General features: G+C 39.4%; 1 protein-coding gene across 3 annotated transcripts in view; it reads right to left on the bottom strand.

Annotated features, from left to right (window-relative positions):
• TRIM24 (tripartite motif containing 24) overlaps positions 1-13,265 on the bottom strand; it is a 90,714-nt gene extending 77,449 nt beyond the window's left edge. Inside the window, exon 1 of one of the 3 annotated variants that reach the window (XM_029233267.1) lies at positions 12,577-13,265. In XM_029233267.1, coding sequence (XP_029089100.1) covers positions 12,577-12,940 — 364 coding nt within the window. In that variant the 5' untranslated portion in view covers positions 12,941-13,265. The remainder of the gene's footprint in view (positions 1-12,576) is intronic. The other 2 variants (XM_029233266.1, XM_029233268.1) reach the window with 2 other exon arrangements.
• Between the last annotated feature and the right edge of the window lie 11,910 nt (positions 13,266-25,175).

Below are 25,175 nucleotides of genomic sequence, written 5' to 3'. Positions count from 1 at the left end.
CCCGCGTACCAAAAAAAAAAAAATATATATATATATATATATATATATATATATAAAATAAATAAACATGCTTAAGCCTTTCCTATTCACAAAAAAATAAACAAGAAATATTCCTCAACTCCTATTTTTTTCTCCCCAGGTACTGCCTTATCCCTTTCCTCCCTCCCTTCAGAAGTAAACTTTTTTGTTTTTTTAACAGAGTTGGTAAACTTTTCCATCTATATCTCTTTACCTCCCACCCACCCCAATATGGTTTTCCCTTCTATCTCTCTACCAAAATAGTTGTGGCCCGCGTGCCTAGAGCCCGTGCTCAACAAGAGAAGCCACTGCAATGAGAAGCCCATGCACGGCAACGAAGAGTAGCCCCCGCTCGCCGCAACTAGAGAAAGCCTGCACGCAGCAACAAAGACCCAATGCAGCCAAAAAAAAAAAAAAATTCCTAAAGGTTTGTCCTAGGTGATCTCTACATTCTACTTTCCAAGAGTACAAGGGAAGGAAACAGAGGGAAGACAACAAGGAGACCAAAAAGGAAGGGTCAGAGAAGTGGGAGAACTTGAACAGCAAGTCTAGAAGATTGATGAGGACAGGAAGAAACGTAAATCAACATATACCAGTACAGAGACAGACAGACACTAAGAATCTCATGTGCTTTAGGCTCTCTTCCTGGTTATGCTTAATGCTGATACATGTAGTCAAGAGATCCCAGGGAAACTATTTATCCATAATCAAAGATCTTCTGGTGGTTCTTTGAGGAATAGGGTTGTTTTGCAACTTCAAAGAAGAGAATTTGAAAAATGTTTTTAAAGACTAGATAAACATGCAAAAACACTGAGGCAATTCAGCTGATATTTATATGTTCACGTGTTGTTTTAAACACAAATATTTGAACATGCACCCTACATATATATTTATTATGTACATATGCTAAAGTACTAGTGTATCTTGTACATAGTAAATCACATAAATATATTTTTAAAGAATGAAATAAATGCTTTTAAATGTATTGCTAATCATGAAAGCTTCATACCGTTACTGGCTAATGGTCCAAGATGTGATATACACTTATGGCACAGTTTATTAACATAGAGGATGTCAATCAATTTCAAAGAGTCTTCTTATTAATTTTGAAACTTTTAGGCCCAATTCTTGTTAGACCTAGTTAATCATTGCTGTCAACTTCACAATAAGACTGATGAAGAGCCTATGAAGGATCAGTTCTGCCATTTTATGCTGCTATGCTTGCAAAATTAGCATTATCTTTATCACAGCTGAATTACGAGACTTCAAAGATTCAAGTAATTTAAGCCTGGTGGGAAAAATCACAACTCCATCAACTCCATACACCTGATAAAATTAAACACAAAATGAGGCAGCAACGGTTACAAGCTTTCTATAGAACATGGATCTCCTTGCCTGCTAACCCACCATTGACTGCATATTCAGGTATCAAGAATGCAAGTATCTATCCCCCTACAAAACACTGAAAAAGTCATTAAATATGAGCAGCCCTGATTTCTCTGGGCTCAGTTTTCTGTATTTTCCTAAACTGGGTAAGAACCAAGGCAACAGTACCCAACCTTGATTACAGACTTAAATGGAACTATCTCTATGCTTTTAATTAGAATTGGGATCACTTTTTTTTTTAAAGAATTTATAATTTTTTTAATTGAATGAAGTATAGTTGATTTACAATGTTGTGTTAGTTTCAGGTATACACCGAAGTGATTCAGTGTTTTATATATATATATAAAATATATATATATGTTCTTTTTCAGATTCTTTTCCATTATAGGTTATTACACAATACTGAGTATAGTTCCTTGTGCTATACAGTAGGACACTGTTGTTTATCTAGTTTACATATAGTAGTGTGTATGTGTTAATCCCAAACTCTTAATTTATCCCCCCACCTTTTCCCCCTTTGGTAACCATAAGTTTGTTTTCTATGTCTGTGAGTCTATTTCTGTTTTGTAAATAAGTTCATTTGTATCATTTTTTAGATTCCACATATCAGTGATATATGGTATTTGTCTTTCTCTGACTTACTTAGTATGATAATCTCTAGGTCCATCCATGTTGCTGCAAATGGCATTATTTCATTCTTTTTTATGGTCGAGTAATATTCCATTGTATATACGTACCACATCTTCTTCATCCAGTCATCTGTCAATGGACACTTAGGTTGCTTCCATGTCTTGGCTATTGTAAATAGTGCTGCTATGAACATTGGGGTGCATGTATCTTTTCAAATTAAGAGTTTTCGTCTTTTCCAGATATATGCCCAGGAGTGGGACTGCTGGATCATATGGTAAAACTCTATTTTTAGTTTTCTAAGGAACCTCCATACTGTTCTCTATAGTGGCTGTACCAATTTACATTCCCACCAACAGTGTAAGAGGGTTCCCTTTTCTCCACACCCTCTCCAGCATTTATTATTTGTAGACTCTTTGATGATGGCCATTCTGACCAGTGTGAGGTGATTCCTCATGGTGGTTTTGATTTGCATTTCTCTGACAATTAGTTATGTTGAGCATCTTTTCGTGTGCCTGTTGGCCATCTGTATGTCTTCTTTGGAGAAATGTCTATTTAGATCTTCTGCCTATTTTTTGATCAGGTTGTTTGTTTTTTTGATATTGAGCTGTATGAGCTGTTTGTGTATTCTGGAAATTAATCCCTTGTTGGTCACATCATTTGCAAATATTTTCTCCCATTCTGTAGGTCGTCTTTTCATTTTGTTTATGGTTTCGTTTGCTGTGCAAAAGCTTTTAAGTTTAATTAGATCCCATTTGTTTATTTTTGCTTTTTTTCCATTACTCTAGCAGACAGATCCAAAAAATACTGCTACGATTTATGTCAGAGTGTTCTGCCTATGTTTTCCTCTAGGAGTTTTATAGTATCCAGTCTTATGTTTAGGTCTTTAATCCATTTTGGGTTTATTTTTGTATATGACATTAGAGAATGTTCTAATTTCATTTTTTTACATGTAGCTGTACAGTTTTCCCAGCACCAATTATTGAAGAGACTTTTTCTCCACTGTATATTCTTGGCTCTTTTGTGGAATATTAATTGACCATAGATATGTGGGGGGGATCATTTTTTATGGCTATTGCACATGTGCCCTACATCTTATAATTTAGGGACTTTCCAGACTGTTGAAACCGAGGGGCTTTTTTGAGTGGCATCCATATGGAACTTCTCTAGGAATGGAGATTAGACCCTAACTTCACTAGGGTCCTGGTAATGGCCTACCATGATCTTCAGTCTTTTGACAGTCATTTTAGTTAAAAACAGATGTGAAAATCCATAAACTTACTTATCCAAATTGTGTTACCATTTGTGGGAGAAAAAAAAACACAACGGGGTCTGCAGTAGAGAAATCCCATCACCTCCAGGGCAGCTGTGTATAGTTTTGTTTTTGTTTTTTTCTTTTATGAGAAGATTTATTCCTAGTTCTAGGTCCCAATCTTCCAGGGCTCTAAGCACAATAAAACTTGGTGGGTAGGTGAGGGGAGACCCATTCAGATACAGCACAAGGGACTGCCTAATTTTAGAGGGCAAATGAGGATTATTCTCGTTCCATTTGCTAAACCATGTATTCCCTGGGGCTACATACGCCACACTTATTTCTAACTCACACAAAGGTAACTTTTGGACTTGCAGCAGCCCTGACTCCTCCCTCAGGATACTTTGTGTACCATATGTGCAATGTAGCCAGTTAACATGCTTATTCATGTGACCACAACAATCTACACATCAAGTACTTTCCAGCTTAATTTATGCAAATAAGTTCTAACGTTTTCCCTCACCTCACTAGAATTTTATTTCATAATGCAGCACACATCCTATTTTAGAGACTACTGGTCTAGTGCATACTTGAAAATGCACATAAAATTTGAGAAAGGGGTCAAGGTAACAGGAAGACACAAGAGATGTGTGCATCTAGGTGATAGTTTAAATTGGTGCGGTCTCTAAGAAAAATTAAAGGGACAAATCTAAGGCTCTAAGAACCAAAGTTTGCTGATTACCCACATTTGAGTATATGAAAAAAGTGCAATGTGATTAAAAAATGGTCTTCGGACATCAACTTTTCACCAGGACAGAGTAACTAGTACCAAGACAAGCTTGCCTGACATGAATAACTATATGTAACTGGGAAGAATAAACTCAGGAAGTGAGCCCCTATAATATCTTGATTGTCTGCCTGGGAACTATATCTTGACCATGGTACAGGGAACTAGAGGCTCAGCAGAACACAGCTTAGGAGCCAGGGGAAATTTGGGGCTGTGAAACAGATAAGCACTGGAGAGAAGGGAACTGCACAGAGGAAGGGTGCCAGTAGTCTATGTAGGGTTTCTCCAAATTCTTGGCTGAAGGCTACCACTCATGTGCAGAGTGAGACTTGCCAGAAGTCTACCAGAGAGCAGCTGCTAAGGGATTGAGAGAGGAGCAAAGATACTAGAGGCCCAGCAGGAACAAAAAGAAAATAAATAAAAAGATGGTAATCTTAAATTGGACCATACTAATAAACTACTTAAAATATAAATGAATTAAACAATTAAAAGCAAAATTTTACAACTTGGATAAAAAAGCAAGACACAACCATACACCATCTATAAGAGATACACTTTAAATATAAAGGTTAAAAATAAAAGGATGGAAAAATAAACAATTTAAACACAAAGGTAAGAAAACTGGTAGCTACATTAATATAAGACAATGCATAGGTCATGAAACAGTAGTATGAATGATAGAGAAGAACATTTCGTAGTGTTAAAAAGGGCAGACAATTCATCAGTAAGACAAAGCTTCAAAATACTTATAGCAGAAACTAACTGGATTAAAGGAATAAAGAGAGAAATCAGCAATCATGATTGAAGATTTAAACATTCTTCTTTCTATAACTGATAGAACAAGCAGATAAAAACAAAAACAACAACAAAGGGACTTCCCTGGTGGTGCAGTGGTTAAGAATCTGCCTGCCAATGCAGGGGACATGGGTTCAAGTGCTGGTCCGGGAAGATCCCACATGCCGCAGAGCAACTAAGCCCATGCGCCACAACTACTGAGCCTGCGCTCTAGAGCCCGTGAACCACAACTACTGAGCCTGTGTGCCGCAGCTACTGAAACCCATGCACCTAGAGCCCGTGCTCTGCAACAAGCCACTGCAATGAGAAGCCACGCACCACAATGAAGAGTGGCCCCTGCTCGCTGCAACTAGAGAAAGGCTGCGCGCAGCAACAAAGACCCAATGCTGCCTAAAATAAATAAATAAAATTAAAATATGTAGCTTTAAAACAAAAAACCAAACCTAGCAACAAAAACAATAAAAATATAATTTTTTTAACAACACTATCAACCAACTTGACATAATTGACATTTACAGAACACTACTCTCAACAACTGTAGAATTTAAATTCTTTAAGTGCACATTCACCAAAATAGATGATATGCTAGAATATAAAATGTCTCAATAAACTTCAAAAGATTTAAACCCTACAGAGCATTTTTTTACTACAATGAAATAAGCTATCTAGAAAATCCCCCATATGCCTATAAATTAACACACTTCTAAGCAACCCATTGGTCATAGAAGAAATCACAAGAGAAATTAAAAAAATTTTTAATGGAATGTTAATAAAAACACAACACAAAATTTGTTTGAGGTGGCTAACACATGCTTAGAGAAAAAACTGTACCTTTACAGCAGAGACAATAAATAAAATTAACAAAGCCAAAAGTTAGTTGATAAGCCCTTAGTAATAGTAACCAAGAAAAAGAATAAATATGAATTACATATAGAAACAAAAGAGGGGATATCATTCAACTCCTGAAAACACTAAAAGGATAAGGGAATACTGTGAACAAACTCATGCCAGTAAATGTACAAACTAGCTGAATCATATAATTTTCTTCAAACAATTTACCAAAATGGATTTGAGAAGAAACAAAAAATCTGAGAGCCCTATCTCTATTAAAGACACTGAATTCCTAATCAAAACGTTCCCCGTAAAGAAAACTCCAAGTCCAGGTGGATTCACTGGTGAATTCTGTCAAGTATTTAAGGAAGCATTCATAGCAATTTTACAAAAACTCTTTCAGAAAATAGAGATGGAGGGAACACCTCACACCACATTTTGAGGTATTACCTTGATACCAAAATCAGATAAAAACACAAGGAAAGGTTTTCCCTGGTGGCGCAGTGGTTGAGAGTCCGCCTGCCGATACAGGGGATACGGGTTCGTGCCCCGGTCCAGGAAGATCCCACATGCCGCGGAGCGGCTAGGCCCGTGAGCCATGGCCGCTGAGCCTGCGCATCTGGAGCCTGTGCTCCGCAACGGGAGAGGCCACAACAGTGAGAGGCCTGCGTACCACAAAACAAAACAAAAACAAACAAACAAAAAAAACCGCAAGAAAACCATATCACCAATGTTCCCCATGAAGAAAAAAAAAAACACCCCCAAACCCCTTAAAGTGTTAGCAATTCAAATCCAGAAGTACACAGAAAGGATAATACATCATGACCAAGTGGGGTATACACCAAGAATTCAAGACTGGTTTAACATCTGAAAATCAATGTAATTCACCACAGCAACAGAAAAAAAAAGAGAAAAACCATATGATCATTTTAATAGATACAGAAAATGCATTTGACCAAAATTTATCATTCATTCATGATAAAAAAAAAACCTTCAGTACACTTGGAATAGAAGGGAACCTCTTAATTTTGATAATGGGCATTTATAAAAAACAAACAAGCTAACATATTAGTGGTGAATGACTGAATGTTTTACCCCTAAGATCAGGAATAAGAAAAAGGATGTCATCTCTCATTTAATATTGAAATTAAACTTCTATTCAATATGCTACCAGGAGTCCTAGCTAGTGCAATAAGGGAAGAAAATGTCATAAATTATAAAGGATGAAAAGAAACAACTACCTACAAGTAACATGATAGTCTATGTAGAAATTCCTAAGGAATCTACAAAAAACCACTAGATTTAATAATTGAATTTAGCAAGAGAGTAGCATACAATCAATATACAAAAGCCAATTGTATTTCAATATATTAGCAACAAGTAATTGGAAATGAAAAATTTTAAAACACCAATTTGAATATTGTTAAAGAACATTATCATAAAATATTTTAGAATAAACTTCACAAAAATTGCCCAAGACCACTATAAGAGTACTGAAATTAAAGATCTAAATAAATGGGAAATAAAACATGTTCATGGATAGGAACAGTCAATATCATTAAGATCATTCTCCCCAAATTGATATCTAGATTCAATGCAATTCCAATCAAAATCATAGCAGACTTTTGTGTAGAAATTGATAATTCGATTCTAAAAACTTGTAAAGAAATGCAATGACTTTAAAGGGCCAAAACAATTTTGAAAAAGAACAAAATTGTCCAATTTCAAAATCTGCTTAAAAAGCTAAATTAAAAATAAAAAAAACATTATTAGTACTGAACGAATAGATCAACAGAATAGAATAGAGAGTAGAGAAACAGAACCATACATATATGTTCAACTGACTTTTTACAAAAATGCCGAAAGTAATATAATGGGGAAAGTACTCTTTTCAAAAAATGGTGCTTTAACATACGGTTAAAAACATAAACCTCAACCCTTAACTAGCACAAAAATTACCCAAAATATATTACAGATCTAAATATAAAAGCTAAAACTATAAAAGTACTGAAAGAAAAGACAGGAGAAAAATCTAAGAAAACTTGGAGTAGGCACAGAATTGTTAGAACACGAAAATCACTAACCATAAAAGAAAAAGAAATTATAAACTAGATAAAATTTAAAACTTCAGCTTTTCAAAAGACACCATCAATAAGAAGGTATAGTCAGGGAGTTTAGGATGGACATGTACACACTGCTATATTTAAAATGGATAACCAACAAGGACCTACTGTACAGCACAGGGAACTCTTATCAATGTTATGTGGCAGCCTGGATGGGAGGGGAGTTTGGGGGAGAATGGATACGTGCATATGTATGGCTGAGTCCCTTTGCTGTGCACCTGAAACTATCACACTGTTAACTGACTATACTCCGAAATAAAATAGAAAGTTAAAAAAAAAAGAAAAAGAAAATGAGGGACTTCCCTGATGGCCCAGTGGTTAAAGACTCCACGCTTCCAATGCAGGGGGCGCAGGTATGATCCCTGGTCGGGGAACTAAGATCCCACATGCCGCATGGTGCAGCAAAAAAACAAAAAAGAAAAAAAGAAGATGAACAAGCAAGCAAAAGGAGTGGAAGAAAATACCTGCAATATATGTATGTAGACAAGCGCCAGGAAACTGGACATATATAAAGAATTTTTACTTTTCAGTAACAGGCCAAATCACCTAGTTTTAAAAATCTACAAAAGCCTTAAACTGAAAAATAAGTAAGAATAGCCAATAAGCACAGGAAAAGATGCCCATTATTATTCATCGGGGAAATGAAAATTAAAATCATGAGATACCTCTTCAAACATGTTAGAACGGCTAAAATTAAAGACTAACACCACCCAAATTAGTGAGGACATTAACGCGAACTCTCATACACTGCTGGAGGGAATGCAAAATGGTACACCAGGGTAAACATACACTTATGACACAAACAAGGAATTCCAATTCTAAGTATTTACCCAAGGAAATGAAAACATATTGACATAACGACTTGTCTACAAATATTTATAACTGTTTTATTCATAACAACCCCAAACTGAAATCAATAGTAACTTCCATCAACAGGTGAATATTGTATACAGATCTTAAATCTTAAATCCTTTGTCATTATATATTGTACTCGAAACGTGATTAATACCTTTCTCCAAGAACCAAAAGAAATCAGCTCCCAGAATTGATAGTTGTATCTTACAGACTGCCAGTTAATAAAGAGGACTGATGGACTCATATTTTACTCTCCCTTGACCCCTTTCAAAACTGTGCTCTCAGTATTCTTTAAAAATAGCTCTTAGAGCTTGCTACTCTTTGGCTGAACAGTACATCCACACTACAAAATACTGCACAATGTTGTAACATTTCTCCAAGATCAGTTTGTCTCCTGACTTCATGTACCAATATGTACCTAAAGAAAATGTTTTCTAAGCTCTTCCCTCTTTCCTGGACATTACCGCATACTAAGAAAATGAAAGTCGGGACTGAGGTAGTAAACCAACTTTAGCTTGTGGTCACTCACCCTCATTCCTTCCAACTGGTAGCCTTACAAAAGTTTGAACCAATGTCCTCAATGGAGGCTTGGTGGCTAGTGTAATTGTGTCGAAGCATTTACAAATTATATGTTTGTTGCTATAAATTAGCTTTGTTTCTTCTTTAAAATAGTCAAACCATTATGTTGATTTTTGTAAAAAATACGTGTTAGAAAAGACTTGCTTTCTATAAAGTTCATTTAGGATATAACAAAGGGAGCAGCAAACAGTACTTAACAGAAAGGGAAACTAGGTCTGATACTGTGGAGAACACTACACCTTGAATTTTTAATTTTCTAAAGAATCCTCTTTGATCAACTGTACTTTGGAATATAATACAGCTTGAGCTAAAAAAAACTCAAAAAACCCCCCAAAAAACTAGGGTTTATGATTATACTCTAGAACTCTAAAACTATGACATACTGGGCTCTCTGGGGTGAGAGGCCTAGAAATCTAGATTCTCAACAAGCATACCAGGTGATTCTAGTAGAGCTAAAATTTGAAAACCCCTATCTAAATCTAAAAGAGTATAATTGCAACACATGTGGCTTCAACAAAACTTGTTTTGTTTGGCTTACAGAACGGGTCTATATTGTGTGTGTGTGTGTGTGTGTGCATGTGTGCGTGTGCGTTTTTAATTACTTGCCAATATCTAATACTAGAAAAACATGACATAAAATCCAGACTCCAGACTTCTCGTTAAAAAATAAATAAATAAAATATCCTCCAACCCTGGCCCTGCGCTATCACAGGACAATCTGCTGCAGCTAAGCACAGTTTGCTCCCCTTTCCTTTCACTCCCCACCATTCCCTATTATTTTACCCCAGGCTCACAGTTCTCCATCTCAATTACCTGCTTAGCTCCTGAAGGTACTGTAGTTTGACCTATGATGCCTGCACCCACAAGTTCATTAGGAGAATGAAGAACAGAGATAATCAAATGAACCCTATTTATTTACAGTTGATCCTTGAACAAGTTTGGGGTTAGGAGTGCTGACCCTTCCGCAGCTGAAATTTCGAATATAACTTACAGTCGGCCCTCCCTATCACCAGTTCCGCATCCTTGGATTCAACCCACCGCAAATCTTGTACTACTCTAGTATTTGCTATTGAAAAAAATCTGTATATAAGTGCACCCTTGCAGTTCAAACTGTGTTGTTCAAGGGTCAAGTGTAGTTCTGAAATATATTGCCTAAACTTTTGTTACAGCTAGTATTAAAATAAGTTTGCAAGGAGAGAGGAAGGGAGAAAATATTCAAGTTATTAAGACTCAGGATAGTATTTTTAATTTATTGAAGATAGCCCTATTTTTTAGAGGTGTATGTGAAAGTATCATTTAACAAAGACTTCTTCTTTCTTAGTATAAAAACAAAAACATTATCTTCCAATTTAAATGCTTTCCTGAACTCTTGCTTACAATACAAACACAAAGGTAAAAAATATTTGGAGACTGGAACATTTTGAGAACTCTATATAATTGCAAACTTGCCTCAGAGTTGAGGATCAGAGCTTTTATTACCCACGTTCTCATTCATTCAGATCTAAATGTCATGGCCTGGCACAAATACATCTTAATTCTAGAATTATGCAAAATTTAGTTCCAAATTAGCTACTGGCCCATTTGATCATTTAAAATATAAATAAAAGAAACCCTTAAACGTGTCTAAAAATTAAGAACTAAAATTTAAGTTTCACCTGTACTAACTTTCCAACAGGTGGGCCATGGCAGAGCAAATCAGCGTGAAGGATCCGAGATTTTACCCTACTTGTAAGCTAACAAAGTAGCTTCCACGGATGCTGGTTGAAGACAGGAGACTTGTGGGTCAGATACAAAGGGCAGTTTGTTACTTCCAGTAATAATATAAGCCAAAGTGTCAACATTTTTGCACTGGTTTCCAGAGGCCCGGTTCCCACCTGGCAAGGTGAAGAGGGGCAGCTGATGCTTGCACAGGCAATGGGTTGTGTTGCAGAAGAGGAAACCTAAGCCTAGGGAACCCTCATCTTTTATGATGGGCAATAAGCATGCCTGCCTTTCACTCCAGAAGGTGACATCTATCTTTATTATACTGCACCACATGCATGGCTATTCTTTGCTCTGGTGGAAGACACTATCTCTACCTTCCAAGGCTCTTCCTTATACAAACATCCTTTAAAAACAGAAACAAAGGGCAGTCAGTACCTCCCCTGGTAAGACCTGCAAAGACAGAGAAACCCACGGAAAACTGTCTCTCTCAACTAGACACTGTTCCTAACATATAATTAAATCAAGAATCTAACACTACAACCTATTTAAAAGCATCAATTTCATATGTTCTTTGACCTAGCTCAACTGTTTAATCTGCATTTTCTCTCTAATTAAATCAACTAGTCCCTTTAAAAAAAAGGCAGTATATATTAAAAACGAATTGTTTCCACTTTGTATTTTTTAAACGGAGGTGCTCAAATATTTGCAATATAAACATTTAAAACCTCAATTATTCTACTAGAAACAATTTACTGTGCTTACTTTAAGTGTTTCAAACCTGTTAACGTTAGCAATGGGAACTACCTGTCAAAAGTCTCATTATACAGTAACAAACACCACAATGGGAACTACCTGTCAAAAGTCTCATTATACAGTAACAAACACCACAAAGAGAACAGTAACTTCAACATTTCCAGCTGCTGTCCACAAAATACAAGAAAATGCGGCACCCCAAATCACTTTGTTCTGTTTCTCTTTACCATTTACTGTCTCAAAATAAAATCTCCGAAAGGGAAGGACAACAAAACACCGTCTCTTAGTTCCTTTGTCCCCATCGGAGAGGAGAGAACTGGGGGCTCATTAAGGTAAATAACCCAAAACATGCAAGACAAAAAATAGACGGCATCCGATCTGTAATCAATCATCAAAGAAAGTCACCATCACTTCATCTTTATCCCTCCCTCCCCCTCTCCAGCTCAAATAACATGGGTACATACGAGATGATTAGGATCACATGGACCTGGACAAAGCTTTGGGGAGGCAGAGGGCAGCGGTTAACTAGATGCAGTCGTCAAAGGACCCGAGATACTACAGCAGACTTCAACAGAGGTTTTCAAAAGTGCGGGTCGCATGGGCCATGCACCCGGGGGGAGAATGCTGGGGAGCAGCAGCAGCAGCGCGGCCAAGTCTACAGCGCCGTGGAAGTTGCTCGCGGGGCGCGCGGTACGCCGCACAACGCGCGGGCCCTCCATGTCACCGCCGGCAGCACAGACCCTCCTCGCCCCTCCCCCGCCGCGCACCCCGGGCGGCGGCGACATGACAGCGGGTCGCTGCGCCGCTCCAGGGCGCCGGCCTGCCCAGGCTCTCCACCCCCTACCGCATCCGCACCCGCCTCTCACCTTGGGTAGCGAACGGCGAGGAGCCGCTGACCGGCGAGCCGGGGGCGGGGACGGGCGGCGGGGTCTCGGCCGAGCCCAGCATGGGGGCGGGCAGCATGAGGTAGCGCTGGGGCGCGGGCAGGCAGCGCTGGCAGAAGGAGTGCAGGCAGGGAAGCAGCTTGGGCGCCCGGCTCTGGATGTTCTGGTGGCACACGGCGCAAGTGTCCAACAGGTTGAGCCGGGCCGCCTCGCCTCCGCGCTCCGAGTCGGGGCCCTGCCGACTCTCGGCCTCGTTCTCCCCGCTCGGCGGAGCCGAGGGCCCCCCGGCGGCCGCCGCCGAAGCCGCCGCGGCCGCCGTCGCCGCCTTCTCTACAGCCACCTCCATTGTCCTGCCCCCGCCGCCGCCGGGAAAAGAGGAGCGGGTTCTCTGCCCGCCGCCGCCCCCGACGACTTCCTTCTCCTCCTTCTCCCAGGCCGCCCGGGTGACTCGTAGGAGAGGGAGGGAGTCCAGGGCCAAGGAAGCCTCCTCAGGCCCCGGGGATCCGCCTCCCGGGTGGCGCGGCCGGAAGAAGGGGATCTGTCAGTGGGGACTGCTCTTCGCACCGGAGAGGCTGCGCCCCGTCCGCTTCGCCAACCGCCGCGGCTCTCGTCAAATCCGCCCAGCCCGCCCTCGCCTCCCGGCCTTTCTCTCGGGCCCCAGGACCCACCTCAGGCCCCGCCCCCTCCCTCCCTCTCCCAGCAACCGAGGCGACTGCAAGGAGTGCGCCGCCCAATAGCCGCCGCGCCTGGTCGGGGGGCGGGGCGTGCGGAAGCCCGCGACGCTCGGACGGCCGTTGCGAGAGGCTGGGAGGTGGGAGGTAGCTTGCCTAGCCCCGCCCACCGAGCTCCTGGAACCGCGGCCTCTGATTGGGCCTTTGTGTGTGTTTAGCTCCTCTAAAAAGATTAAGGGTTCATTTGTTAACGATCGACCACCTAATTCGGTCCGCCTGTGTTAGCTCCTCCTATGGGGCGGGGCTTCACTGTGTCGGCCCGACATTGTAAATTAAGTAACTGCTACGAAAAACTCATTTTACTACTGCAGACAGGGGTCCTGTAGGAGGAATAAATATGGTGGGAGGGTAGAAGGATGACGAAGTGGAGAGAGTGAAAAGCAAAGGAAAGAATTTTGAAAAACGGGAAAATGTGTAGAAAAGATGTTGTGGAGGAGGCATGGATTTTGCCACCTGAATTTACTCATCTCTATGATGAATTGCGAGCATGAAGAGTAAGAGGGGAGGTTCTCTTGCAAGTCGGGAATTTTTAAAGGGTTTCCCCAATGAAAAAGGTGAAATTAATTTTTAAAGTCAGTGATTTGCTTTTTAAGTGAATAAAAATGGTTTATTTTCCAAGGAGTTAATATATAAAGATTGTTTGAAAGTGTTTTATTGCATAAACATGGCATCATTACAAGAAATAGAAACAAATGTCAATACTGATAGCCAAATAATTCTAAAATATTCTTTTTCATCCCCCCAACCCCACCCCACACTTATATCAGAAGTTACACATATTTTCACTCTAAAAATGGCCAAAGGGGGCTTCCCTGGTGGCGCAGTGGTTGAGAGTCCGCCTGCCGATGTAGGGGACACGGGTTCGTGCCCCGGTCCGGGAAGATCCCACCTGCCGCGGAGCGGCTGGGCCCCTGAGCCATGGCCGCTGGGCCTGCGCGTCCGGAGCCTGTGCTCCGCAACGGGAGAGGCCGCAACAGTGAGAGGCCCACGTACCGCAAAAAAAAAAAAAAAAAAAAAAAAAAAGGGCAAAGGGCAAACTCCAGGCATCCTAGCTCTCCCTCGAGATCTTACCTTTCCCAAATTATTCCTCTCCTAGCAGCCTCTTTCCCAAACAGATCCTTAAATCCAATTTCCATAGGCCTCCAGAGTGAAGTTTTCCTTCTTAATGACATTCAAGGGCTATTTATTTTGTATAGTAGTAGTTTCTTAAACCTTAGTTTGCGTAAGAATCACCTGGCAAATTTACTTAGACGCTGATCCTTGGACCCCTCCCCATATTCAATTTTAGCAGCATCTCCTGATTGTGATGTGGATGGTCCAGGAACAGCTTTAGAGCAACAATTTTCTTATCCCACCTGTTATCCCTCCAAATTTCATCCCCATACACCTCTCAAGCTGAAACTCCCACTACTTTATGCTCCAGCAATTTTAACTCTTCCCTGCTTTACACATGCTTTTCCCTTTGTTTTGAAATGCCCTTCCCTCTGTACCCTATGTTTTTGTAGCCGTACCTTGAAAATCTTCATATAGTAGGAAAGCAAATTCTGTATTAAAAGTAATGCTTTTCATATGCTAATAATTCATTGTAGAGGTGGTATACAGGATTCAAGCAGACTGAAAGACAAGTGCCTTGTATTCCTTCAGATGATGGCAGTGGAGAAGAAAAGAATAAGAGGTAAATTGGGGAGGCTTGTTTGGAGAGAATTCCATGCAATTTAATACAACCCAGTAGTTCAGTTTCTCAAATCATCATGGATAATTAGTTTTAGAGAAAACTATTTTCCATATTCTTAGACTTCCTAGTCTCATGTAATTAAAACAATCATGTTTTACTTTGTTCAAATATATACGGCTTCTGGGTTTTTTTAAGTCCAGAAAATGAATTTATTGTTGTAGGTTTTTTTTTTTTTGGTACACGGGCCTCTCACTGATGTGGCCTCTCCCGTCGTGGAGCACAGGCTCCAGACGCGCAGGCTCAGCGGCCATGGCTCACGGGCCCAGCCGCTCCGTGGCATGTGGGATCTTCCCGGACCAGGGCACGAACCCGTGTCCCCTGCATCGGCAGGCGGACCCCCAACCACTGCGCCACCAGGGAAGCCCTAGGTTTTTTTAATCACAATTATCTTATCTATATATTGTCCTCCCAAATGTATTGCAAAAATATTTCACAGAGATCCACACTCTTATTCTTCCTTAATTACAGCTCTCTCTATTGCCCTCTCTTTTTCTATAATTTCTATGGCTCCCCACTGCATCCAAGGCTCTCCACGATTTCATCCCTGCCTGATAGCCTCATTCGATCTTCCTGCCTGATCCTCACTGCTTTCCCATACCCATTCTAGGCTTCAGCCTAATTGGATGGCTTGTCATTTTCTAAACTTCACCAGCACTACTTTTATCACCACTTCTGAGAGAGGAGATACAGGTTGCCTGTACTGGAAGAGAAGGGAGTCTGCAAGGAGAGCAAGAGCATTAGATGCTGGTGAGGATTTCTCACACCCACCCCTTAAAAGGTAGCAATGGATGGAAATTCTTGAACTTCCAAGGAAGTTTAACAAAATTATTTTTGAGTAGAACTCTCAGAGGTTGTGACACTGGTCTGGACAAGATGAGTTTGAGATTACCCCTTCGCTCAATCTCCTATAGCTTTAAAGGAACAAAGTAAAGATTGCTGTCCCTTCAGTAGTAGTCCAAAGGCTTGGATGACTTGAGGCTTCATTGTTAGGACAAGGAGGATGCAGTGTGCAGGGACCAAAGACTGTCCTGTGTTACCTCAGCGGCTTCCGGAGAGATGTCAGCAGTCAAGAACCAATGGAGGCAAGGCACATTCTATGTATGCCACCGTAAACCAAGGATGCCCAAGGACCCAGTGTCTCTCCCACATATGCCATGGCCCTATTACGGCCTCGGATCTTCAAATTGGCCCTAGATAGAAGGGAGAATGAATATTGTATTGACTGACTTAAAATCTGAAATGATGACCAAAACCAAAATAGAAACAAAACCTAAAGTAACTGAGAATATGACTAGATTAAGTTTCCTGCTATCAGAAAAATGTTAAATTCCGTTATTTTTTTAAAAATGTTTATAGGGAATTCCCTGGCAGTCCAGTGGTTAGGACTCTGCACTCTCACTGCTGAGGGCTGGGTTCGATCCCTGGTTGGAGAACTAAGATTCCACAAGCCACAAGGCGAGGCCAAAATAAAATAAATAAATATTTTTTTAATTAAAATAGTTTATAGTCTGCATACTACTTGGTGATGCAGTAGAGGGTGGGTTACACAATCATCCTACATATTCCACAGAAAGAACTGGCCCTTGAATAACTCCTGGGAGATGATCTCTGAACTGTTATCTTACCTAATAAGAGTATGTTTGTAAGCTTGAAGTTTTGAGCCACACTCTATCAGTTTGATCTGATACTAACAAGGCTAACAATGGTTTTTGCATACCTGAGGCCCTGGGCCACGCTGTGTCAGTTTGACCTCTGAGGGGCTGGAGACTAAGTAGTTAAGATCAATCACACAGGTGCTGCTTGGCTTCACAACTTACCCCCAATTAAAATCCTGGATATCAGGGCTTGAGTGAATTTCCCTGGTTAGCAACATTTTGCACTTGTTATTATGTAGTTGATTGGAGAATTAAGGCTATTTGTGGGATGCCACTGGGAGAGGACATTTGGAATCTGGTTCCTGGTTTCTCCTGGACTTTGCCTATGCACCTTTCCCCTTTGCTGATTCTAAGCTGTATCCTTTTGCTGTAATAAACTGTAACTGGGAGTATAGAAACTTTCTGAATCTTGTGAGTCCTTCCAGCAAATCACTGAAACTGAGGGTGGTCTTGTGGACACCCAACACAAAAGGCATGTTATTTCTCCTACTAGATTATAATTCCTCGAGGCTAAGAACCATTTCTTCTCTTCTGTATTCCTTTAATATCTCACATATTTCATGGAGGCCAAAAATCTAGAGCTTGCTTTAGTCCTGCTTTAGTCCTCTCATCCTCTGCTCCTTTCCAACTATTTGCCTTGATTATGGTCCCTTTCCTCAAATGTTTTGCTCTTGTGAGCCATCTGCAAAAGAGTAAGTAAGGTCCAGGACAGATATTTGCAGGTGATTTTCCATTTTCCTGAACACCTCCCCTCCCCAATGGTTTTTTTCTTCCAGGTAAATCATGTTTTCAGAATGCTACCTGCAGAAGAAAAGAAGTTGGGTACGGGCTAGAGAGTAATAGGAGAAGGGGTATATTCATCCCCTTGTTTGAAGGACATGTGTAACACAGAAAGCTGTAAATTGAATATTCACTCATGAGGCTCTAGTCAACTTACTACCTTTCTGAATAGTTGGAGTGAATCAGCTTAAGAACTGGAAACAGGGACTTCCCTGGGGGTCCAGCTAAGATTCTGTGCTCCCAATGCAGGGGGCCCGGGTTTGATCCCTGGTCAGGGAACTAGATCCCACATGCTGCAACTAAGAGTTTGCATGCTGCAGTGACGATCCTGTGTGCTGCCACGAAGACCTGGCGCAGCCAAATAAATAAATACATAAATATTTTTTTTAAAAAAAAAAGAACTGGAAACAATACCTGAGCACACTGTTCTGGGACTAACTGGGGGAAGAGAGAAGCTCCACATTTTAATAGTCTGCCTGCTCTGTGAAGGCAGTTTTATTTTTAAAATTGAAATATAGTGGACTTACAATGTTTTGTTAGTCTCAGCTGTACAGCAAAGTAATTCAGATATATATATATATATATATATATACATACACAGACATATGTGTATATATATGTATATTCTTTTTCAGATTCTTTTCCATTATGTTATTACAAGATATTGACTATAGTTCCCTGTGCTATGCAGTAGGCTGTTGTTGGTTATCTATTTTATATATAGTAGTAAGTATCTGTTAATCCCAAACACCTAATTTATCCCTGCCCCCCATCCCCCTTTCCCCTTTGGTAACCATAAGTTTGTTTTCTATGTCTGTGAGGCTATTTCTGTTTTGTAAATAAGTTCATCTGTATAATTTTTTTTAGATTCCACATATAAATGACATCATATATGCCCAGGGGTGGGGTTGCTGGATCATAGGATAATAAATAAATAAATAAATATTTAGTTTTTTAAGGAGCCTCCATACTGTTCTCCATAGTGGCTGCACCAATTTACATTCCCACCAACAGTGTAAGAGGGTTCCCTTTTCTCCACACCCTCTCCAGCATTTATTATTTGTAGACTCTTTGATGATGGCCACTCTGACCAGTGTGAGGTGATTCCTCATGGTGGTTTTGATTTGTATTTCTCTGATAATTAGCAATGTTGGGTATCTTTTCATGTGCCTGTTGGCCATCTCTGTGTCTTCTTTGGAGAAATATCTATTTAGGTCTTCTGCCCATTTTGTGATTGGGTTTTTTTTTGGATGTTGAGCTGTATGAGCTGTTTGAGCTGTTTGCATATTTTGGAAATTAATCCCTTGTCAGTTGCATCGTTTGCAAATATTTTCTCCCACTCCATAGGTTGTCTTTTCATTTTGTTTATGGCTTCCTTTGCTGTGCAAAAGCTTTTAAGTTTGGTTAGGTCCCATCTGTTTATTTTTACTTTTATTTCCATTACTCTAGGAGATGGATCCAAAAAATATTGCTGAAATTTATGTCAAAGAGTGTTCTGCCTATGTTTTCCTCTAGGAGTTTTATAGTATCTGGTCTTACATTTAGGTCTTTAATCCATTTTGAGTTTATTTTGTATATGGAGTTAGAGAATGTTCTAATTTCATGTTTTACATGTAGGTGTCCAGTTTTCTCAGCACCACTTATTGAAGAGACTGCCTTTTCTCCATGGTATATTTCTGCCTCCTTTGTCGTAGATTAATTGACCATAAGTGCATGGTTTTATTTCTGTTCTATTGATCTATGTGTCTGTTTTTCTGTATTGGGTTTTATTATGAGGTTAGGGATTGCAGAGGGGGAAAAGAAGGAAAAAGCAATGAAAAACTCAATAGATCAAGAGTAGATCAATAAGAGGACCAAGAAAAAGAAAAAGAAAAGAGGGTGAGAACAAGGAAGATAATAAAGGAACAAATGAAGGAAAACAAACAGAATAAAGGGAAAAAGCAACAACTGTTGCAGGTAACATAAGAAGAGAAGAAAGGAAAAGTGTAGTAATTAGGAGCTATAAGGAGAATGAGGAGATCTGTGACCCTCTGTGAAGGGGCAGATAGTGAAAGATGAGTGATTGGACCAAAGCAGGAGATGGAAAGGACTCTGAAGATGACATGGTTTATTCTTTTTTTGTCAAACTTTTTTTTTTTTGCGGTACGCGGGCCTCTCACTGTTGTGGCCTCTCCCGTTGCGGACCACAGGCTCCGGACGCGCAGGCTCAGCGGCCATGGCTCACGGGCCTAGCCGCTCCGTGGCATGTGGGATCTTCCCGGACCGGGGCACGAACCCGTGTCCCCTGCGGACTCTCAACCACTGCGCCACCAGGGAAGCCCTGGTTTATTCTTAAGAAAAAATTTCTAAAACGTTTATCCTGGCACAACTCAACATAAAGCACAGCAGTAGCACAGGAAATTTCTACTTTTCAAGAAATATTTCACTTGATAGTATAATGCATTGTACAGATTTCTACTTCTGAAAAGTGTCATTCTTTTGGGTTATTTTGAAAAAACCTTTAACTCTATTTATTTGGAACAAATCTTAATTTGTTACATAGCTTTTGTTTGCTTTTATGGTGGTGATATAATTAACCACTACTTTTAGTTATGCCTGCTTTTCTGTTCTACAATTTGTTCTTAATGCAGCCCAAAGATGCCTGTCATTGCCACCTACAGATTTCATTGCTACTGGGGAGCATCTTTTCAGACCCTATCTAGGTAAACATACTCTATACGTACACACCCACACATATGTAATTTTACATAATCGAAATCACAATATACATGATTTTAGTAATTTTTTAAAATGCAATGCTATGGACTGATTTGTGTCTCCCTTCACATTCACACGTTGAAGACTTATACCCAGATATGACTGTATTTGGGCATAGGGTCTTCAGGAGTAAATTATGGTTAAATAAGATTGTAATCTGATATAATTGGCGGGCTTATAAGAAGAGAGAGCAGAGTGCAGTGCGTGCCACCCTGCTTTCTCCTTCTCTCCTTCCTGGAGTATGTACACCAAGGAGAGGCCATGTGAAGACCTAGCAAGGTGGCCATCTGCAAGCAAGGAAGAGAGCTCTCACTGGAAACTTAATTGGCCAGAACCTTGATCTTGGACTTTCCAGCCTCCTGAACTGTGAGAAATAAATTTTTGTTGTATAAGCCATCCAGTCTATGGTATTCTGTTATAGCAACTCAAGCAGACTAAGAAACCCAACAATACATGTAGACATCTATAGATTTCTAAAGCCACTTTTAATGACTGCCTATGACTCCATGATAACAAAATTTATGGGAAAAAACTATACTGACAGACATTTAAACTCATATTAGCTAAGTTATGCTGTGAAAATTTCTGTGGCTCAAACAATAGCAAGTTTATTTCTCTTTCGTATAACATGTACCACTGCTCTGTGCTCATTCAAGACAGCTGATTCCTTCTAGCTTGTTATTCTGCCATCCCTTAAAATGTTGTCCTTGTCTACATGGCTAGACCTGACCCACAAGCATCATGTTTTCACTTGGGAAAAAAAGAGGAACTGGCAATTTTCATCAGGTAACACAGAAACCGACCATTTACTTCCATTATGTTGTTACAGGGCCACAGGAAACTTCAAGGTCAGCTGGGAAATGTCCTCTTCAGACATTTGGCTCCCTTGAAAGGGCATCAGAGAGCTTTCAGAGTTCTTCAGTGGAGTAGTCATGTATCCTAAGGCGAGTGGAGATTCTATTAGTAAAAGGATAAAAGGATAAAGGAAGGTTGGATGTGGCAGAAATTAGTAATCTGACTTATGATTTTTTGCTGCATTTCATTTATCTCTGTGGGCTTAGATTAAATTTTTGAAGTGGAATTCTTAGATCAAGGGTAGCACAATTAATATCTTTAAACGTATCACCACACTGCCCTTCAGAAATAATTTCTATTACATTCCTACTGATGTTATATGTGAATACCAATTTCCCTGCATCTTTGCCATTATTCTAGTTAATCTCTGCAATCTGAATGTCTAAAAAAGGTAAGTTATTATTAATTTTATCTTCATTTCTTTGATTAGTGCTGAGACAGAACATATCTTCATATATTTAGGGAGCATTTATATCTTTTTCATTTGTGATTGCCTGATCATGGCCTTGGCCTATTTTTTCTATGGCGTGCTCATCATTTTTTCTATTGTTTTGAAAGAATCATTGTTTATCACACACCATATGTTGCAAATTTTTTTCCCATGCGCCATTTGTATTTTAATCTTGTGGATTTTTTTTCCTTCTAGACAGAATTGTTGACTTTATGGTCAAATTTATCATTTTTTTTCTTTATGGCTTTGGATTTTGTGACATGTTCAGAAATGCCTTCCATCTCAAGATTATACAAGTATTCACCTATATTACCTTCTAAGGTATAATTTTAAGAGGTACATATTCATATAGTTAAAAAATAAAATAAAGCTACATAGTGAAAAAATCTTGCCATTACACCTAACCTCTTCTGTCTCATTAACCTCATGACCCTCCTCTTCCTCTGGAAAATTCACCGTAAACTCAAGAGAGAATGAGAGCAAAAAAGGCAAGTAACATATCAGTGTATTTAAAAAATTGTTTTGACCTCATGGCTCCCTTGAAAGGGCATCAGAGAGCTTTCAGAGTTCTCAGACCACATTTTGCGAACCACGTGACAGCCTGATACTAGCAGCTAAAAGACTTTTCATAAAAGCTCGCTGAACAGATTAATTTACTAAATAATTACATACTTCTTTAGTAATTTATAATTTTTACAAGCTTTTCCAAGTGACTGTTTCATAGTATTATATATTTTTAAATTAAGCAATTATGGAAGTCTGGAATAAAGGGTAATGGCTCCCATGTACAACCAACCCAGCACTAACTTGACTCCTCATGGTAACAGAGGTAGCAATTTGTTGTATATACGTCTACACCCTTTTTCTACAAATGTGTATTCATATACAGATGTGTACTGGGGGCTTCAGGTTTGTCCTCCCCTGCACCCGAGCACACATATATAGGACTGTGCTGTAGAGATGTTTTTTCTGTAAGTTGCTCTTTTTACTTTACAGCCTGAAGATATTTTCATAGTTTTACATACGAATGTACTTCATTCTTTTTAACAACCACATAATATAGTAACAACTCTGTGACATGAACATTTTATTAGGTGGGGGGAGGAGAGGAGGGAAAACCAAATTCATTCTCGTTTCCATGTGGATTACCGGTGGTACTAATCATGTTCATTAAATGATTCATCCATTTCCTCCTCATTTGATATGCTACCTGTAGCTTATATCAGATTTCCACATATGCATGGGTGTGCTTCAGATACCATTTTGTTGATTGTTCCTGAATACTATTTTTTAAAATTAATTAATTAATTTATTTATTTATTTTATTTTTGGCTGCCTTGGGTCTTCGTTGCTGCGCGTGGGCTTTCTCTGGTTGCGGCGAGCAGGGGCTTCTCATTGCAGTGGCTTCTCTTGCTGTGGAGCATGGGCTCCAGGTGTGCAGGCTTCAGTAGTTGTGGCACATGGGCTCAGTAGTTGTGGCACATGGGCTCAGTAGTTGTGGCTCACAGGCTCTAGAGCACGTGCTCAGTAGTTGTGGCACACGGGCTTAGTTGCTCCGCGGTATGTGGGATCTTCCTGGACCAGGGCTCAAACCCGTGTCCCCTGCATTGGCAGATGGATTCTTAAGCACTGTGCCACCAGGGAAGCCCCTGAGTACTATTTTAATTTCTGTATCTTTATAATATATATTGCTATCTAAGAGGGTAAGCCCACTCTCCCTTTTATTTCTCTTCTTAAATTGTTTATGCTTTTTTTCTTTTACATGACTATAACTTATTGAGTGGATATATTCATAGTTTCTTTTTTTCTCGTATATGATCATAGTTTTTATCTAAAAATTTTTTAAATTTGGAAATATAGTTGATATACAATATTATGTTAGTTTCAGGTGTACTACATAGTGATTTGATATTTGCATACATTGTGAGATGATCACCACGATAAGTCTAGCAACCGTCTATCCCCATACTAAGTTATTACAATATTATTGATCATATTCCTTACGCTGTATATTATATCCCTGTGACTTATTTATTTTATAACTGGAGGGTTATATCTCTTAATTCCCTTCACCTGTTTTGCCCTCACTCCCACCCCCCCCCCTTGTTTAGACTATTCTATGTTTACTATTCCGTATACATATTTTTTACAAGAAAAAGAAGTACCTCTATTATCTTCCATAATCTATTTAAGGAATTTTGCTTCTCAGAAGCAATTTGAATAAGAATACAAAGACTTTTTTTTTGCACAGTCGTGTATACTCTAGTCAAGACCTATCACAGAAACTTTAAACAATCAGGAAACAGTTTTTAAAAGGTATCACATCATTATCCACATACATTTTATAATCAGCTTATCAAGTTCTATAAAAAATCTAATTGTGATTTTAAAAATGAAATTATCTAGTTTCGAACAGGAAATACATAGGCCTGATGGGAAATTCAAAGTGTATATGTGGATTTTCGAAAGCAGTCATAGCAGATGGCATGTAGATGCTAATGGCTAGCAGAAAATTAATTTATAACTCTTATGTTCTTAGTTTGTGTCATGACCATTAATTCTGTCTTTAAGTTTGTACCTCTATTTTTCTCAATCTTATTTTTATTATAGTTAATTATATATATGATTGTATCTCTCTCCCCAAAAGAAGTGTGGGCTTCTCAGGGGCAGCACTTGTGTTGACTTCTCTTTGTAGTCTAGTGCCAAATACATAGCCCAGAGCCTTGGGATGGCATTAAGGAAAGAGAAAAGTAATTGGTTTTGATATGTAGGAAGGTGAGTTATATTAATACAGGGAACAGCAGGAGTAGACACTGAAAACTGAAAACAATTGTCACTTAAAACATGTAAAAAATCATCTGCCTCCTAGAGGGAGAGACGTCATTTACATTAAGGTCGATCATCCCTGAGTTCCAGGAAAACCATTCTAATTTTGCTTTATTTGTGCAAATGCAAAGTAAAGACCTTTTTGGAATGGAGCTGTGGTCTAGGAGCTAATATGCTCCTCATAATTTTATAACATTTGTCTTAAGGCTGGGCAGAATTGTGTATTATGTTTCCTTTAGATTCTCATTTAGAGAAATGTTTGTTTCCTAGATTCCAGTCGTCCCGTGCAATCACTTCTGCGTATTCTTGGGCCGTATCTGTAGTTATATCATTTATGCTGTTATTTGCCCACAGGAAATCACAGAAACCCTGGAGACTGCTGAAACAATATGCAGGCCTGGTCATCCCTTCATGTGCGAGGGAAAACTGTCCAAGGAACTACACTGATCTTGGTGCTATTTGACATAGACTAGACTGTTGATAGGACATGGTTTTATTCAAGACTGAATATTCTGGACTTTGATAACACTACTAATAAAGAAGATGCAATTTAGGGAGTAGATGAATAAGAAGAGAGAAGCATTAGAGAAGTGATTAACAAAATCTGGAGATTAGTTACTAGATCTATTAGTTTGCCCAACACAATACTAAAGCTTTGACTTTTCCCCCTTTAGTCTTTTCTATTTATTTATTTATTTCCATTCATTTTAATAGACTTTCATTTTTAGAGCAGTTTTACATTCGCAGCAAAATTGAGCAGAAGGTACAAGAGTTCCCATGTACCCCAAACT

Source organism: Monodon monoceros, unplaced genomic scaffold (assembly GCF_005190385.1).
Source record: "Monodon monoceros isolate NGI ecotype Baffin Bay Population unplaced genomic scaffold, NGI_Narwhal_1 Super_Scaffold_2, whole genome shotgun sequence".
Classification (NCBI taxonomy): Eukaryota; Metazoa; Chordata; class Mammalia; order Artiodactyla; family Monodontidae; genus Monodon; species Monodon monoceros.
This window is presented reverse-complemented; position numbering and strand designations above follow the sequence as displayed.